Consider the following 19,470-nt stretch of genomic DNA (forward strand, 5'->3'; position numbering starts at 1 on the left):
ACTAAGTGTCCTCTAGTTAAGCTGGTTTCACATCTGAGTTTACAGGACACTGCATAAAAATTTTGTGGGTCTCTAGACTTAACAATTTACGGCAGCCACTACATTGCTTCCACCAATCATTGCTAGGTCATTATACCCAAATCCTAACTTGTTTTGTTTTCATGTTTTTGCAGAAAGGAAACCTCTAAGCCCTACCTCTGTACCATTAACTATTGTCCTCTACAAGATCTGGATAACATGAAGGCTGTAGCCCTCTTCATTTTTCTTGTAGGACCAGTTTTTGCTATTTCAGTAAGTCCTCACCATGCTATTATTATCATCAGGTGAAATAAATGGGCAGGAGATCTTTCTCCTTTTTAATGCCTTTATTAAAGAGATTCAGCTCAGGAGAAATCGACAGATTGCGGCCATGCCGCTGCAGCTCCCAGGAGTGGCACAGAGGAGGAGGATGAAGGAGCTTTGTCCGCTGGTCTGCAGGCAGAGCTGGAGACAGCTTCCTCACAAGAGATTAGCAGATTCCTACTTTTCGCTCCAACACTTCGGGTCCCCTCCCTAGTGAACTAGTGAACATCCTTAGGTCAGGGTGAGAAGCAAAAAAGGATCCAAGCAGGCATTGGACTACATGCCCATCCTTAGACATCACCTAGGTCCCCTAATTCTATGTTGGCTCGTTGTTTTTAGGGGTTTTCCTGGAAAACTGGAAGATTTGGTGCAATGCATTTCTCATCTGCATACGAGGTCTGAGGCCACTCCCATTCTCCTGGTCTCCTGGTGCTGCAGTGTCCAGGTGTCGCTCCTGGGCAAGGGAGGCAGGGGAACAATGGCTAAATCACCAACCATTGACAGGCAATTGAAGAATAACTCTTAACAATGAAGCTAACTTAACAGCAACTAGTCCAACCGGTTTTAACTCTGCAACCTTAAACAAAAATAGATAACTTTTTATTCATAACATCAGGCACTTAATTTCCCATTCTGAGAATATTTTATGCTTATGGATGTGCAGATATTCATATATTTGTCTTTTTTAGACCCATCCTGTAAACCACAAGCTCAGAACTCACAGACAGAAAACTCCAGAAAAGGTACTCTTCTTGTTCTTTGAACAATATGAAGTAACTTACATTATTCATCTTAAATATAAAAACACATTGCCACATACATACTGGTTGGCAAATTGATTTATGTTAAAAAACTTTAGGCCCTCTCACCTCAAGAATTAGTGCCAAGTATCTCATGCCTTGCATATTAACAACTGCAAACAGGACAAAATCTAAAGCTCAAAATGCAAGTTTCACTCATTGACAAAACTACCTTAAACAAATACCCATATTTGCATAAGTAATAAGCTCCAGCGACAGTCAAAATTGATGTTATCACAGCTCCAGTATAGGAGGAGGATGAAATCCTCACTTTATCACACCAGGGGATCATATGCAGTCTCAAATATGTAAGAATTTTAGCCAGCATATGTTTCATTATCCATGGTGCAGAGCATTAGACAGCTTTTCCTGGTAGAGTACTCTGTGGCTGACGGGCCAGATGCTTTGATGGCAGTGAGACAGAGGATTTCACCAGCCCTCACTATGCCAAATGTGTGCTAATGACAAAGCCCACAGTTTTGCATACATGGCTGATCCAAATAAAAATTCCTTTTTATTGCACTGTTCTGGTGAACCTTTGTGACTCAGACACAATGGATCTTGTCTCTAAGCCACTGGGTGTTTCAGAACTACTAAACTCAGATCATGCTCTTTAGTAAGAGATTCAAAATCCCAACTTTTATGCTAACCATTTAAACATTTTTTAATTATAAATTATATCCCACTCTATACAACTCTCCAGGTACATTTCATATCAATCTGGATCATGCTCCGCAATATGAAAACAAAAAATTAACTTTTCCTAATGAAGTATCCAGCAGAGGAAATAGTATAAGGATTAGTTTGCAGCCTACAGCTGTCTACCAGAAATAACACATGTAAGACACTAGCATCAAAACAAAACCTTGCAATAGCCAATGAATCATCAGTTCCAAGTGTGTGCATCATCTATCAAAAGCCAGCTCCCCCCCACAGTACCTAATACCAGATAGTGACTGAAATTTGCCCAAGTTCCTTCACAAGCACCTGAGTTCTAAGAGCTGATTTTACCCAGGGGACAAAGGTATAACAGAAAGCAGCATTTGGAAGCTGTATCCAGGCACATCTCTGCAGAACTGGTGCAGGACACGGCCTCCTGTCAAGACATGAGCCAAATCTTTCTCAAACTGCTGCTTCAAGCACAGGTACCCACAACAGAAAATCTTAAAGACTGTTTGGCCTTGTGTTTTCTGAATCTGTAGAACCTTGGAAAAGCTCCACAGTGATTTTCTGTTAGATTGGAGCAAACATACAATCTTCCCCTGAAAAAGCTAGAGATGGAATTGATACAGTGAATATAGTTCCCAGTACTATTTCTACATCAGGAAGGACACTGCAAAAGACAAAATTGTAAAATATTAAGATACCACTTTGATATTAGGAAATAGGAAATAGCTGATCTACAAGAATCAAATTAGTATTTCCAATCCTACCTTTAAAAATAAAATAAATATAAGTGTTTGTGAGTAGTGTGCTTGATTCCAAGCAGTCAAACTAAAGGAAAAAGCTATTCCAGCAGCTTGGATGGACCAAGTGAGAAGGACCATTCTTCCTAAATTAAACCCCCAAAAGCTTTAAGAAATATCAGCATCAGGTGCTGTATTATTGTAAGCAATAAGCAACACTGAACATCCATAGATGTTGCTCAGAGACACCCACAGCAGCAGAAAGGTAATTGCTTCAGCAAGACCTGACAGCCATTTTAGTACCTGCTTTCTCCTCAAGCATTTGAACCATTTCCACTGAAGGTACCACTTTTGCTATTGGCTTGACAGATTAAGAAAAAAAAAAAAGGAACTCCAACATCTATTGTTGATCTTATAATTGTCACCATACACAATAGTTCCTGGTGATTTCAGCCAGGAAGTAATGATATATGGGACTCAAAGTAGATTTATATATGGATTATAATATCAATGCAGGGCACTTCTTGGGAATTACTACCACGACACTTTGTGAAAGGTACTCTCTCTTTGCCTGCTCCTCTTTTCCCAGGTCCCTTATTTTTCTCTTATCTGTGCAAGAAGTTATATTTTGCATCCCCCTTCTCTGAGGTAAGTGATAATTACTGCAGCCTACAAGTGCCTATGGTTATGACTAAAATACTAATTAAGCATTTTGAGATTTCAGAAGACACCCATATGCATCTGTCTCTGAAACAGAGTTGCATAGGCCTCTCCAGAAACTCCAACAATAAAAGAAGGGACAGATAAACAGATTTTCTGAGAAAGAGAAGACACATCAGCTGTGAATGTCATGCTCTGGGCTAGTTTAAGAGGAGCACATACAAAGAAAACAAATAAAGCCAGTGCCATACTTTGCAATAAAGGCAAACAATAACACCATATCAGCTTCAAATAAATCCTAAGATTTATTATTCTGTTGTTTTAATTTTTTTTAAGAGTGAATATTTTCATCCTGAAGCCTCAAAGGAAGAGAACACAGGGTATGTAGTCAAGAGTGATTTGCTACCCACTCCCAGAAACTTAACCCCCGGCTCTGAAGACAGGGATGAGCCCCAGACCATGAGGAAACAAGGAAGAACTGGGAGTGAGCATCAAGTGAAAAACAGCCTGAAAAGCATCAATTTCCTTGTGCTACACAATAAACTAGGTTTGGCTTCTGATAACCAGGACAGTGACTCTGGGAGCAGTGGCAGAGAACAATCAAACTCTGATCATGAGCAGCTCAGGAAACATGAGAAACATGGGAACATGGCAAACCGACACCTTCCAGGTCAGGCAGAACACCCAGTGGGTGCTTTCAGCTTTCATCATGAGCATAACATGTGGAAACATAACAAAAATTCTGTTGGCCTGTCCGAAAAAAACAGTGAAAATGATGATGAGGAAAGCACGGAAGAAGAGGACGAGAAATGGGGTGAAGAAACTGATTACAGAGACTCAAAGTACAAAGACCATCAGACACGTCAGGGTGACCAATACAAAAGACAGCAACATGAGAACAGCATGCAATTGGATGAACTCCTGAGTGATTCCAGCCAACCAACCTGGAAAACCAAGAGACACAGTGAGAAATTTGACCTAGAGAAAGAAGAGAGTGAGAACAGGAAGAAGTCCTATAAAGAAGAAATCCCCCTCTCTCAAAAAACCCATCATGAATATCAGGTTGGCAAACAGCAAAGTCATGAGAGAAAACACCATATTCAAGTGAACTATCAGAGTGATCATGATACAGTGGTGAAAATACATGATAGGGAAGACAGTAATGATGATGACGGTCATGATAGTGGTGACATTGATCATGAGGAATATCTCAGCAATACCTGGAAAGAAACAGCTTATGAGGAAGAGGAGAGAATCCAGAGTAATGACCAGGAGAGCACCAGTTCCGAGCCTGAAGGGGAAGGAACCACTGAAGATGATACTGCAGTTCACAGGGAGACTGAGGATTACCAAATTGTCAAGATTGAAGACCTTGCTCACTCTGAACAAGATTATTATGATCAGGAGCCACCTGATTCTGACAACAAGCAACAACTGAAAATTAGTAGCTCCATTCAGAACATGAATTCAATGGACAGTGAAGATAAGGTAAATTATCTTCAAAATAAAACTTGAATACTACAAAAAGGGGGAGAGGGACCAGTTCTAAATTTAAATTCCTGATGATTGAAATGACCTGTTGGAGAAAAACAGGTGACTTCTTAATATGCAGAAGTCTCATCTCTCCTTATACTCACTATTCCTCTGGTTCATGCTGTGTCACTGCACCCACAGCACTTAGGTGAATTGGAGCCAGAAAGGAAGTGAACATCATTCACATAAGAGCTCCAGACCCAGTGGGGTGTGTAATGAAACACACAAATAAATACAGATACATAGATGCAAAACCTGAAACCCAGTCTCCAGCTTATCAGGCCAGCCTGTTCACTCACCTCTCACAAAGATTCTAAATGCTGCTACACAAAAGTGAACAGCTTGGAAAGGCAAACTAGAGTCAATAGAATAATTATAAAAAACTCAGGCCTTACTGAGCTCCCATTTCTCTCTCTCTCTCTCTTTCTCTCTCTACCTCCTACTCTATTTTTTCCCCAAAAAACAAGAGCATGGTAATACTACCAGAGGCTTTATGCTCTTCTCACAGATTTTGCATAGCAACCTCTCTCTGCTGAAAACAGAGCAAACTGTGCCTCAGTCAGCTCTGTATTTGGACTTGAAAAAAAATTAGTCCAAGTATTTTTTTTTCTTCTCAAGATTTACCACAACTTTCTGCTTATGCCTCTGTGACTGTGCAGGTTAAGACTACAGACAGTTCCCATGGTGAGATGGAAAGTGTCAGCAACAGGAATGAGGAGGCTCTCCTTGGTAAGCCCCAAGCAAAGCTGTCATGTAACTCCCAACTCTCTGCAGCTGGGGAATCTGTTGGCCTGCATTTCTTTTCTGCCTTTTGCAGCACAGGATTTCACGTGACTGAACTGTACTTGTGCCTAATCCTGTGTTCCCAGAGAATTCCTTCCACACTCCCTTGAATTTAGTAATTCGTTAGTGAAAAACATTTGTAGGCAGTGCACAAATTTTTGTGTCAGTTATACAGAAATGGGGCTTACCTTGTGCTGAGAGCTTTCAGTTTCAGAACAGTAGCTTGAATTCAAGTAGGAGTGGGACAAAGGCCAGTGCTTGATTCAGCAAAGACAGATGGGATATGTTTCACCAAAGGAAGCTGGAAGTGAAATGTCAATACCTACAGAACAAACAGCTTTTTCTAAAAAAAAAAAAAAAAAAAAAAAAAATGTCCCCATCCAATTCAAACTCGGGACTGCTAGAAGTCTCACAAAAATTCTCATGTAAAATTTGGCTTGTTTTATTCAATACAAGATCCAGCTTCATAAAAAAGTTAAAAATGCATTTGAACTTCTTGATGAATACTGGGCTGTTTTACTTTGGCTTTCAGTAGTATCTGACAAACACTTGGCTTTATCCCGTCACCTCTAATAGTCCCTCTTTCCTGCTAGGACTGCCAGACACATGTTGGAACTTCCACTGCAAAAGAGGCAAAGTCTGTCATGCAGACAAACAAGGGAAACCCCACTGCATTTGCCAAGATCCTGCTGCTTGCCCTCCCACCAAAGACTATGAGCATGTGAGTATTTCACAGGACTGGGAAAAGCCACCTAAAGTGTTAACAAAGTAACATATTTCCCTGCTATTATTTAGCAGGTTCTACCCTAAAAAGCATGCAAGTGAGTTTGAGTGATTCCAGTAATTGAAAAATTAAGTATAAAGCACCCAAACTTGTAGCAGGCACAGGGCCTGCAAGGCCTCCTTGGCGGTCCCAATGCCTGAGCTAGGAAACGCCAAGTCATGATGACTGGGCCTTAGAAGCCCCTCTCTTCCGCCTTTCGGACCCTGCTTATCTCTCTGTAAGCCTGTAGGTCACTTTCCCCTGACCCTTTCTATTGGACAGTTTTCAAAACCTCTGTAGGGTATAAAAACCCCTAATTCTGCCTGGTTCGGCAGAAGAAGCTGTCACTGAGAACCTTTGTGGGACACCCTAATAAAGAATCCTGCGGAACCTTATACAGCGCTTCTCCTCTCTCTCCCTGCGTCTGCTGCCCGTGGCCACAAGCAAGCCAAAAGAGCTGATAATCACACAGAGCTGATAATCACTAAGAGCTGAAATCACTTGAACTAGCTTGGCTGCCTGCAGCTGGGAACGGCTTGGGAGATCGGACCAAGTCTGAGCCTCCGCTGAGACTATCCTGGCCTCGGCAGTCCACCGGGCGCAGCCCGGCTGGAACCTACCGGGATACAAACTCATTGAGTGTGGTTTGAGAGCAGTATGAACCCATGTAACTACACAGTAACTGACTTGCTTCACTCAGTCTCGGGATTGTAGCTTTTCCCTGTCACTAAAAATTCTATGTATCCATTTGGTATTTTAGAGCACATGCTTAGTACATATCCAGTGAAATAATCCCACAGCATCTCAGAGGCTACACTACAACAACAGAATTAAACTGAAGTGTTGCATAACTGGGCATACAAGTGCAGACAACTAGTCCTCATGCGGGCATATAACAACCACTAATTCCAATACTTCTGATCACATGTACTCCCTGTGGTATGCACCACATGTTAATGATGCTTTTATTACTGTAATGTCTCTGAGTGACAAGGATTTTTCTCAACACAGTGGTGGGGTGGTGGTTTTCCTTCCTCTAGGTTTGCGGTACGGATAACAAGACTTATGATGGCACATGTCAACTCTTTGGCACCAAATGTCAACTGGAAGGGACAAAAATAGGACGCCAGCTGCACCTAGACTATACGGGCTCCTGCAAACGTAAGCTTCTTTTCCTTTGAGGAATTCAGCTTGGTATAAAGAGCCAGTAGCCTTAACCCATCTGCCAGCCCTAAATTACTCTTCTTCCTGTAATCTGCCACTTGTGCATCAATTATCTGCTAATTAAGGCCTTCAAAACCCTAAACATGTTTAAAAAGTATCTGAAACCTAGAAATCTCTCCTGTGCTTACACAAATTTGTTGTTGACCTTATCTTCCCCCTGAAGAATGTCTTGCATGTTTCTATTGCTATAGCCTTTGAAGACTTTTGTAAATCCTTGACCAGAAAAAGTGTTTACCAAGAGTTAATAAATGAAAATGTCCATCTCAAACCCCCAGGGAGAACAAAAACCCAAAACACATTAAACAAACTTAGATGCAAAATGCAGAAGTCAGGATGTAAAACCCAGAACTGATTTCCAACCTCTTCGACTGCTGCATATGGTAGGAGGAAAGTGCATTCCCAGCCAGAATATTCCTTTGCTGTCAAAAACTCTACTCTCATGCAACTGACTGATTAGAGCTTCACTGCACAACTATGCTCAAAAGCTGCACAGATATATAAAGGTTGTGGCTTGCACAACTGGTTAAGCACGTGCACAAAAAAATTGTAGATTTATAATTGAACACATCAGGTGCATTCAAAATTTTATGTATTAACAGCTCCATCAATTCTAATTTTTACTGGAAGTAGATCTCAAATCTCAGAAATGCTCGAATGGGGACTTAACAGATGACTTGTTAACAAAAGCTTTTCTCTTTGGCACAGACATTCCCCCCTGTACTGATTATGAAGTGGATCAGTTTCCCCTCCGGATGCGAGACTGGCTTAAGAACATCCTTATTCAATATTATGAACGTGACCTGAACACTTCTGGGATTCTAACTGAAAAGCAAAGGAATAAGGTCAGCAATCATCTTCAAATAAGACCATGCCATCACAGGGATTAGCCTGGAACATCTCATACAAAATAGCATGAACTAGATAACTTCTGAGATGGCTTATTTCCCACCAAAACATGCGTTGCTTGCCTCAGGACAGAAGATGTGATAAAACTGGTTTAATCTCCTAAAAAGCTGAGGTTTCTGCCCCCCTTAGCTGAGTCTGACAATTACACCACAAGAATTGCACTTCCTTTCTAGTTACTGCCAAAGTTGACATAAATAGCAGCAACAATGTCCTGAACTACCGAAGGCAAGCTTTTCATGCTGCATATGGTCACCAACACTAAAACACATTTCCTTACGGGTATTTCATTATCAAGTTTAATTTCTCCAAAACACCTTCTTGCCAGATAGTTCTCTTCAGGACAGATCTTCAACCCAAAACAAAAAAATAACAATTTCTGTGTTGAGTTCAGGTAAAAAAGATCTACCAGAATGACAAGCGCCTTGTGGCTGGTGACCACCCAGTTGAGCTGCTCCTGCACGACTTTGAGAAAAATTACCACATGTATGTGTATCCTGTGCACTGGCAGTTTCACCAGCTTGATCAGCACCCTGTTGACAGGTAAAAAAAAAAATCTATGGTTCAGTTCTGATTTGCTGATTAAACTCAGGCTGTTTTACTTTTCTAAACACCTCAAGGGATTCTCTACATACAGAACCAGTCCCTTAGCTGTTAGAAACCAGTTATCACCCCCTCTCTAACACAGAACTTTTTCTCTCATTGTTTTCCTGATCATACTCTAGGTTAGAATCTGCTATCCTCTTGCCTTGCACGATCATGTATTACACTGTAAGCTCTACAGTGTCTTAATACCTACTAATACTCTCAGCCAGGAAGAAGTCCTGTTATTACTGAAGATAAGAGAAACAGGCTAAGTACAAAGGACAGAGTCCTGGCAGCAAAAATCCACTAGTGAGTGGATAGTTTTCAACTAACACCACAGAGGTCTCTCAGTTTAAGGAGCAGATATAGTCACAGTTCAGAGCAAACTTCCACCTTCTGAGAACATAACTCAGATTTCAAGCTTTTGGTCATATCAACCAGTGATGGGATCTGTATTTTCAAGTTCAGACCTTCAATATCTCAGGACTAATCACGCCTACTGTTTTAGAACATAGTTAAGCACTTTGCAAGCTTGATATCCTGAGGATTAACAGCAAAAGTCCACAAATGATGAGTTGTGAGCAAGTTGCTCTTTCAGTGCCTGTAATTACTACAAAAGTAATACTTGTTCTAGGAAAAAAGATGTTGGCAAACAAACATTCAGCAAAAGTATTTTAGCTCAGGAGATATTAGACATGTTTATCATGACCTGGAACATATTCACTACAGAAGCACCACAACAAAATCCACTGGGGCATCTCTGATAAAGCCATCATTGTTTTTTCTAGCATCTTAGATGAGCTTTGATAATTCTGCTGATTTATTAAGGAAATGCAGCTCTCCATACCTGCCCTTTCTTTCAGATTATTAACACACTCGGAGCTTGCACCCTTGAGAGCCTCCCTTGTTCCCATGGAACACTGCATAACCCGTTTCTTCCAAGAGTGCGATGGAGACCAGGACAAACTCATTGCTTTGAAGGAATGGTGCCACTGCTTTGGGATTAAGGAAGGTAAACCTAAAAGAATAGGCAGATGTACCCAACAGAATGTTCCTGCCAAGAACATTACTCAGACCTCAAAGTAAGGCAAAGAAACTGTAAGCACATGGCTACTGTGCCAAGAAGAAAACAGAACACTAGTAACAAGACTGCAAAAGGTCAACAGGGTTAACAACATAGCACAGATTAATCCCAGAAGAGTTATGGGACAGAAGGCATTTGGCCAAACAAGCAGACTGAAGAAATGTGTTGAAAATCCTACTAGCAAGTCCCTAATTTAAGAGGAGGCTTATGCTGGTCAGAAGTCAGACACACAGAACCTTTGCTCTTCCCAGAATTTTTCCAGCTCTTCTGATGACATTTTACCAGTCATGAAGGACGAAGCTGCAAGGAGTTATCATAGTACATGTATACTTCTGCCACTGATTGCTCATTCATAGCGTCAGCCACTTTATTGATAGTGATACAGCATAAAAATGTCTCTTTGGCATAAAATGCTAATAATGTTTTCTTCTTCTTTGTTGCAGAGGACATAAATGAAAATCTCCTTTTCTGAGCCGGCTGAACAGACTCCCACTACTGCACTAAAATTGATGAATCCTGCTTACGTCTGTAATTAACAGCTTAACAGCTTTCAAGAAAATGGTGGAATGAGGTTCACAAACAACCCAAGTGCAGAAAATTTCTACATTCATTAACAGCAGAAAAATTTAACTACTTCATAGCTAAAAAACCAGTGTTTCCTGCCACATGTATCCATTATTCTTCTGAACCAATAAATACTACTAACCTAATGACTAAGCTGTTCACAAAACTCTTCAGTAGAATTATAGAATGTAGATGTTATCACCCACTGAAATGGGACCTGTTTCCTTTATTTACTGTATTGTCAGCTTAACATGCTGTGTAGAAGTCTCAAATAAAATAGAAGTCTATTGGATATATGGGTTTTGTCACAACTTTGTTGAAAATCGTGTTTCTTTCGCCTTTGCCCATCTTTTTCTCTCCTCAAAAGAAGCACAATTTAAGCATTAAAAAAAAACCCAGGACAGGATGAGATTATTCCTGAATCCCCATAAATTTGAGATTTTAAGGTAAGCACTTCACTGAAAACATTCCAGGCATATTCTGCTTTAAGGAAAAAGCCCCAAATGCTATTCCTACAAAGGATGAGCAGCAAACACCTTTTGCCTGAACCACATCACTTCTCCAAACAAAAGAAGATGGGAGTCAGAAATGCTATTTTGGTAGCTTAAATAGTGGAAGTCCCATCCCCCTCTGCTAATTTGCTCTTGAACCAGTAAAGGCTGATAATCATAGTCCAACACCAGGCTGATGCCCTGGGATACAATGAATTAAGCTGTGATTATTTTCAACACAAGGACTTCTTACACAAACCACAGATTACTTCCTAGCACTGCCAGTATTTTTCCATAATCCTGACTTGTTGCTCCCTTCACATTCTGCAACATTACACAGCAGTGTGTAAATAACTCAACCCGGATGGCATGCTCAAAAGCACATTCTCTATGCTAGTTCCATTTGGAAAAGATCCTTTCTCTGGGACTTGAAATGTCTTGGGAGAGAAAGTAATTTTGACAACACTTTTTCAGCCTGGCTGCAGCCTACTGCTTATTTATTCTGTTTTTTGTTTAACCCACACAGAGTTGGGTGGCACAGCTCTCAAACTGCAAGTACATTGTCAGTACACAGATGGCCTCAAAAGGTAATGACTTTAACCCACAAATTTCCATTTCTTCAGGAAAAAGAATTTATGCTCTCAGTTTGCAGCTTCAGTACTCTCAGTATCATCACCTGACTACTCCTCCAGCATCACTACAGTTAGATTATCCACAGTGAAAAAATAAACAACAAATACTCTTTTAGTAACACATTTCCACTGCCAAGCCTGTCAGTCCTCTAAGGATTAGTAGGGGTTGTTACAAAAAAAAAACCAAAAAAAATAACCTGCAGTTTTTATCAGCTGAGAAGTAAACTAATAACCCAAAACATCTGAAGAAGTCATGATTCATGACATTTTGTGGTTTTCTGATGAAACAGAGTATTAAAAACTGTGTATAGAGACTGCAGATCCACATCTCCTGACTCTCTAAGAAGGGTCTGCTCTTGTGGTCATGCTTTCAAAACCCAACTACACTGCTGGGAGTCTATTCTGCACAATGCATCACATCACAGAAGAAATCAGATGGGCAGGAAGAGGTGAGCAAGGATTGAAAGAAAAATTAGTATCTTTTGACATTACCTTTTCCTTTGAAAAGAACATACTAATAACTCTGCAAGATTCCCAGGGTTTCCTGCATGAACACCCATAACTCCTCCAGGTTTCACTAGCTAATTGGGAGGCAGGGGTAGGGTTGAAAAGGAGAAAGTCCTAAACCCATTAATTAGTTAAGCAGGATGTGGATAAAGTCTCAACAGTGCATGAGTGTGTCACAGTACTGTTACGCAAGGTAATTCCAGACCATGACATTTATCACCAACTTACTTCAACACATGAATCAAAATTCCTGAAGTCCTCAGGTCTCAACATCAACTTTCAGCTGTCACTATCACCAACTCCTGATACCAATACACAATTAACAGCAATTGATTAAAAACACAGAGAGAAATGTCAGCAACTGCTGTGCAGCCCCTGTTAGCAGCATAAATTACACAGAAAGCCCCCATCAGCCTCCTGACTGCAAGTTATTCACATCACCTGTAGGGTAAGAAACCAGCACAATTTACAAGATTATACTTCAAGGTTGCTCTTTCCAGTGATTCTGTTTATGATGCAGTCTCCAGAACAGCTGTACTGTACCCCATAAGCCATTGGAAGAGAAGGAACCACAAAATTCAGCTCCTCAAATCAGTCACGATTTCTTTTGACACAGAGGCAGAGTCATACATTCTGATGTGAATCCCAGCCACACTGTAAACTAAAAAGTAATTGAATGTGCAAACTAATCTCTTAAAGTGGAAAATCCCTGCAAAGATAGGTTAAGTGAAATGACTCAGAAATTTCACTTTATTATGAAACACTTAAATTAAGTCATTATTCAGGTTATCCTACAAGTCTCTCATTCCTTACGGATTCATATTCCTGAAAGGAATCAGTGCAAAAATAAAGAGCCTGTGAACTACCATCAGTCAGAATGCCAGTGCTGCCATGCAGATCTGCAGACATTATGAAACAGCTGCAAATAATGAAGCCAAGAAAGCAAAGCAAGAGCTCCACATTCTTCTCATTTCACACTAGCTAAGAAATCAAAAGAAGCAATCTGAAGTCTCTGAAAAAGCCTCTGTTTATCACTGTACAGTGTTTCTCCCAGTTGAATTTCACAGAATTTTCACTGAGGATGACAAGGACATCTATTTCAAGACTGGAAAACATATTCTCCTCTCAGGGTCTGTCTGTTCCCAGTTTCCATTCACTTGTGGCACTCAGAGCCAGGATCCTCACTCCAGTGGGCTCCCCGTTTCTCAGTCACCAGCTTGATGAAGTAGCTGTGACTCGCATACAGCTCAAGCTTCTCACTGATGTCAACCCACTTCACAACTCCAGCATCATCACCTGCTTCCAGAGGCAAGTTATCCATTGTCTCACCTGTTCACAAAACAAGAGTTAGAAGATGCTATTGCATATTTTCTTCCTGCTTTTTCCCCTCTCACATCCTATTAGTTTTGCCCTTCCACAATGCTCCTTCACAGGCAGCAACCTTCAATGGCTTCTCAGAGAAAAAACAACCAAATCTCTCACTGATTCTGTGCCAGAAATCTTTTTCAGACTTGCACTATTTTAAGGCAAATCTGAATGGCAGAAATGGTGTTAACACCCTGTCATTGTTCCTAGGATATCACCAGCAGCATGAAAAGTTACTGGAAACCATTATGACAACATGTACTTATTACCCCAAGTTTAGCCAATACATCTGCCTGGATTTTTGCTTGTTTGCTTGATTGCTCCTTTTCTCACATACTATTCTACAGGACGAACTGAATTCTGAAACTTATATACACTTATGAAAAAAAAATTAAAATTTTACTGAAGGCCCCAAAATAAAAAAATACTAGTTTTTAAAAAGGGATGCCTTTGCTTCTGAATTGCTTTTTTTTCCCAAGTTTTCACTCTGTTTTTAAAAAGCATCTCAGGACTTCATAGACAAGAACCAAGGAAATATTTTTCTATTCTGTATTGGAAACAGAGGCCAAAGATACACTATCTCCACTACTTTGGGGGACCAATAAATATAGGACCAGTGACATGTGAAACTTCACAACTGGCACCTACTATCCAAAATTCAGTAGAAATGTCATTGCATGAAGTCTCTGGCTTGAACACATCTGAAGCATCTGATTTACCTTACAGGTGAAAAATGGGAGTCTGAGATAACAGATCAATTTAAGAATCTAGTCCCATATTTTACACCTGACTTTCATGCTCCCCTGATTTCACTGCCATGCTCAGCTCAACAACAGCCCCAATTTCAAACAAACATATGGAGTAAAAGGCAACTAAGAGCATGCCTGAGATATTTACCTGTTTCATCATGATAGTTCACAACCTCTGTCTCCATCCAGGCATTATCAGTGTTACGAGGGTCATCCACATATCCTTTGTACACCTATAAGGTTCCGAACAAACAGAACAAGCTCAGTGTCAAAACAAAGGAGGTGAAATCAGTCATACTTTTTCCTTTCTCTCTGAGACATTTGCCCTTACAGAGTTTTCAACAGTCCCTTCAATTTCCTGCACCCCAAGAAGATGAGCATCACAACTTATTTTCATTTCAGCTGCACTTCTTCAGATTTCATACAGCTATGAGTTACATGTACAGCTCAAAAGGCTACCAAAAGAGACAGAGCTCACCACAAAGTATTCCTGGCTGAACAGCTTCTGGAGCTGCTTCTCCAATTTTGCTTTCTCCTCAGGGGATTTCTGCAGAGAGTTCAAGGCCTCCTCCTCAAATTCTCTCTTCAGAGTAGCAGTGATCTTCTCTCCTGGGTCCACCATCCCCTTAGAGTGGGGGAAACAAACAAACAAAAAAGTACTGTCCCTCAGATTCTACACATTTTAACGCCAAGCTTTAGTATATCACATCCACTTGCATCACACATGTGCCATATCTGCCTCATGGCTTCACCAGCAGGGAAATGCCAGCTGCCTCTGAAGCTTTGCCCTTACCCCTGGAATGGCCCACTCCCCACAGTCTCTCCTCTTGATGGCTACGAACTGCAAGATGTTCTTGCCAGAACCTGGATGAGCAACTTTATTGCCACTTCCATCCCTTTTCCACCTGCAGAAAATGACAAACAAGAATATGTTGTGCTACTTCTTGACACCTGGGCCTGAGAGAGGAAGAGCAAGGCACTGCAACTTTTGTGTGGTGACAAACAAAGCAGAGAATGAACAATTGGGGCGACCAAAAAATCCAGCAGGATTGCAACCAAGGACAGAACAATGAGGGTTTTCCTCAGCCAAAAGGGCAGAAAATGCCCATGAGGCATGTTTCTGCAGCCAGGCTGGTAGCAGCAGCTCCTCTGAAAGCTCTCCGAGCTGCACTTTTGCTAATTCATACTAAGAGGATGAGAATGTTTCTGCTGGAACAGAATGGTCACACAAGCTGCAGCAGTACCAGGACAAAGCCACAAGCAGCCACCATTGCCTCCAGTAAAGAACTAAGAACTACCAACAGGCAGAGCAAAAAGCTGTCTAAACAAAAAACAAAATTAAAAGAAATCCAGCATTCACTTTCAAGGAAGCAGCTCAGTAGCACTGGCATCTTTCAGGAAAGTGGAAGAAGTAAAATGCATCAGGATGATTTTCCACAATGGTTCTGTCTTCAGCATGGCACTTTCTAGTTCACACTTCTGTTAACCACACAATCTTTTCTGAATACTTTGTGTAAAATGGTTAGCACGTACACACATCCTGCTGGAAAACCACATCAAAACAAACCGTACAGTGACAAAAAGATTATCCTAATCCCACCTCCTCCTACCATAGACTAAGTCTAGTGTTTAAGTTAGTGTTTCTGATATTAACAAAAGCAGAATGAGCTTACACATAGAAAACACACAGAGAAAAGAGCCATGAAAAGTAATACCCTGCCCAGAGAAGCAGAAAAAAAGCAAAATGCACAGGTCTTTTCTCTGCTGCAGGATGCCTTGCAGTCACCTGCCCCTTACCTGGTTACAACAGGATCAGCAGCATGGTTTGGTCCCCAGCGCCCCAACAATCCTCTGCCAGTGAGGCCAGTCCTTCCCGCTGGATTGCTGAAATTAATGCCACAGTACATGATTCATGTAGTCCTGAACTGGTTCCAACTGGAAATTAAGCCCAGCCACACCCAGCTCCTCTGATCTCTGAGGACCAGCTGAAACTAAAGGAGTTTATTTTCTGCTAAATTTCCAAACCCTTAACACATTAAATGTATTTATTTCCCCACATTCAAAACATTCTACAAAAAAAGAAAAACAAAACAAAAAAACCCCAACCTAAACAAATTAAAAAAAAAAAAAAATCAAGATTAAATAACAAAAAAGGGAAGGACAGCAACACATATTTTGTGTTAAAGCACATACATGCTTTAAAGGGCAAGAGACATAACACGTTTTTCTCATTCACCAACTTAGATTCATCAAACTAAATTCCATTTTTCTCTCTTGGCTTTGTCCTAGCAGGTGCCATGTATTGGAACTGACAGACCTGTAAGAGCACTGAAACTACACCACTGAAATGAATATACAGACAAAAACCCCACACTCACCGGGGTCTCCCATTTTCGACCACATACAAGCCATTCAGACTCTTCCTCTCCACTTCTCCATCTCTCTCATTGAATTTGGGAGAAAAACCTTCATCACTGTGTGGCAAATAAGAATTTAATAGAGACAAATTGCAAAACTCAAAAGCTTGTATGCCAGCCATCAGACCAGCAACACCCCTTTGAGTGTGTTGATGAGCAATTTTTACCAGAACTGGAGTTGCAGGCCCTCCCTTTTCTAAAGGAGGCTATGAAGTCCTAACCTTTTCTGATTACAGTCCCTCTGTATTTAGTTCTGTAGGCAAAAGTGCAGAAATAAAGTATTTAAGATTGCATCTCTCTAAATCTTCACTTTGACAAAGTGTTTCAAAAGTATTTTTGTTAAGATTAGAGGTGTAGAATCACAGAATCATTTTGATTGGAAAAGACTCCTAAAATCACCAAGTTCAATGCAGCACTGCCAAGCCCACTACTAAACCACGCCCCCGTGTGCCACATCCAGATATCTTTTAAATGCCTCCAGGGATGGTGATTCCACCAGTTCCCTAGGCAGCCTGTTCCAGTGCCTGAAAAACTTTTTGGTGAATAAGTTTTTAGAGATATCCAATCTAAACCTCCCCTGGCACAACATGAGGCTATTTGCCTCTTCTCTTATCCCTTGTTACTCAAGACAGAAGAACTGACATTGTTACACAATCACAAAAAAATCTGTACTTAGTTCAACCTTTCACATTTCCTGAGTCAGAGTGCTCCTTTCAAAAACTACAATTACACTTTCTTTTTTCATGTTACATTCCAACCATGAATAAACAAGTGTATCACTAAAGTGTTCTTCCAAATTCTTAAGAATTAGATTTTATTTAGCTCACAACACAGAGAAATACATGCACAGCATCAATAGCTGTCCATTATTCCAATCTCAATCACCAGCTAAATAAAATCATGTATCAAAGACCTTCACAACAATCCAAGTACACAGTTCTCTAACTTCCACACATCACTGTAGAATCACTTAAGACGATCTTGTTAACTCAATTCACGATTAGTTCCTGCTTTCATGTTCACAGGGGAAAAGAGCCACCATTTCCACTCACTTGATTTGGGGATCTGCCCAATTGGGTCCGGCCAAAACAGACTTTGCAGTGTACTCCACAGGATCATAATCTTCCCACTCAGTCAGCCAGCCCACTTTATCTTCAGGAACTTGGCTACGCTCAATGTGTGATCCTGGATATGGGGAGGTAAGAGCTTTTCTGTGGTGGAACTTCACATCATAACTGTTGAACATGTTTACAGGATGAAGACGGGACCAACAGCTTGCAGATAAATTACTAAAAGAAAAAAAAAACAAAAAAAATCTCATTCATTACGTTTTAACATGCTCCTTAATCCCCAGTCTTTAAAATACAATACAGCAAGTAGAATAGACTCAGCTCTTTCACAGAAACAATTAGGTTGGAAAAGACCTTTGAGATCACTGGGGCCAAACTATAAACAAATACCGTCGTGTCACCTCAACCATGGCACTGGAGCACCATGTCCAGTCTTTCCATGAACACCTCTGGGGATGGTGATTCCACCACCTCCCTGTGCAGCCCATTCCAACGTCTAATGAAATTAGAAGAAATTCCTTCTAACATTCAACTCACGAAACGCCTGAAGTTCACAACAAAAACCTTTAACAGAAACGTGGGAAAGAGCAAAACCACTCTTGCACTTTCCAATAATCACATCACTTTAAGGGACAGCCCCGCTTGCCTTTCCCCCAAAGGGACACCGCACACTCCGGCCCAGCTCCCCCTCGGCGGGCGGGGGGTGTACGGCAGCCCCGGGATCTCGGCCGAGCCATCAGGCGGCTGCTCCCGGCGGAACAGGCCGCCGACCGCTGGCAGAGACACCGGGGCCCGATCCGGGCTGCCGCGGCTCCACAGCCCGCAGTACCTGTGGGCGGGGCGGCGCTGGGCAGCGCCCCGGGCCCTCAGCAGAACGGAGAACGAGAGCACGACCACCACCCGAGGCAAAGCTCCGGCCAGCAGCGGCATGGGCCCCGCCGCGACTGCACCGCGAGCGGCCCCGCCTCAGCCCCGGGGCCGGGCCGGGGCGCTGGGCCGGCGACGCGAGGCAGCCCGCTGCAGGATGCCGCCCCTTGATCCCGCTTCTTGCCGCCCCGCGCTTGTACAAGCTGGCCCCCGCACTGGCGGGAGCGGCGTCAGTGGCAGCGCCCGGTGCTGGCTCTGGCTGGGGCGGAGCTCCGTACTCCGTAGCCAAGGCAGCCCCGCAGTGCCGGGACGTGCACTGACACTCAGGAAAGGGCTGGTAACACACCCGTGTTTTGGCTGCCGCTGGGCAGCGCTCCCGCAGCATCAACGCTCAGTTCCCAGCATTCCTAGCCATATCAGTGGGCAAGATCCTGGGAGGGAACACTACCAGGCCAGCTAACCCAAACCGACCAAAGGGTTATTCCATGCCACATGACGTCAGCTCAGACATAAAACATAAGGAAGGGAAGGGAGGGCATTCGTTATTTACAGTGTTTGCCTTCCGGAGCGACCGACGTTCGTACGGAAGCCCTGCTTCCCGCGGGGAAGTAGAGAATAACCTTTCCACTTTTATATCTTTTACTTTAATCAACTACCTTAACCCAAGGTAGGAATCTCCATTTCCCATGTTATTGTCCCCACGTAGATGGCACCTCTCTAAATGT

General features: G+C 41.9%; 2 protein-coding genes across 3 annotated transcripts; one reads left to right on the plus strand and one right to left on the minus strand.

Moving 5' to 3' along the window:
• Positions 1-237: 237 nt before the first annotated feature.
• On the plus strand, positions 238-12,866 carry LOC121339833 (SPARC-like protein 1). The gene is made up of 10 exons (XM_041411983.1): positions 238-291; positions 1,032-1,085; positions 3,545-4,696; positions 5,401-5,470; positions 6,118-6,245; positions 7,328-7,448; positions 8,217-8,353; positions 8,809-8,957; positions 9,863-10,011; positions 10,527-12,866. Exons 1-10 carry the CDS (start codon positions 238-240, stop codon positions 10,553-10,555), a joined length of 2,043 nt encoding a protein of 680 aa, XP_041267917.1. The 3' UTR covers positions 10,556-12,866.
• Positions 12,867-13,009: 143 nt separating this feature from the next.
• On the minus strand, positions 13,010-19,438 carry NUDT9 (nudix hydrolase 9). Of its 2 annotated transcripts, none has more exons than XM_041411996.1 (8): positions 19,402-19,438; positions 17,861-18,097; positions 16,770-16,865; positions 16,189-16,275; positions 15,185-15,296; positions 14,870-15,016; positions 14,540-14,624; positions 13,010-13,606 (listed from the first exon to the last, which is right to left on the minus strand). In XM_041411996.1, the coding sequence occupies exons 1-8, from the start codon at positions 19,431-19,433 to the stop codon at positions 13,431-13,433; spliced, it is 972 nt and encodes a 323-aa protein (XP_041267930.1). In that variant the 5' UTR covers positions 19,434-19,438; the 3' UTR covers positions 13,010-13,430. The 2 variants fall into 2 exon arrangements, with proteins under 2 accessions (XP_041267930.1, XP_041267929.1); XM_041411995.1 differs by lacking the exon at positions 19,402-19,438 and adding an exon at positions 18,708-19,147.
• Positions 19,439-19,470: the final 32 nt, after the last annotated feature.

This window comes from Onychostruthus taczanowskii, unplaced genomic scaffold (genome assembly GCF_017590055.1).
Source record: "Onychostruthus taczanowskii isolate IOZ18803 unplaced genomic scaffold, ASM1759005v1 scaffold38, whole genome shotgun sequence".
Classification (NCBI taxonomy): Eukaryota; Metazoa; Chordata; class Aves; order Passeriformes; family Passeridae; genus Onychostruthus; species Onychostruthus taczanowskii.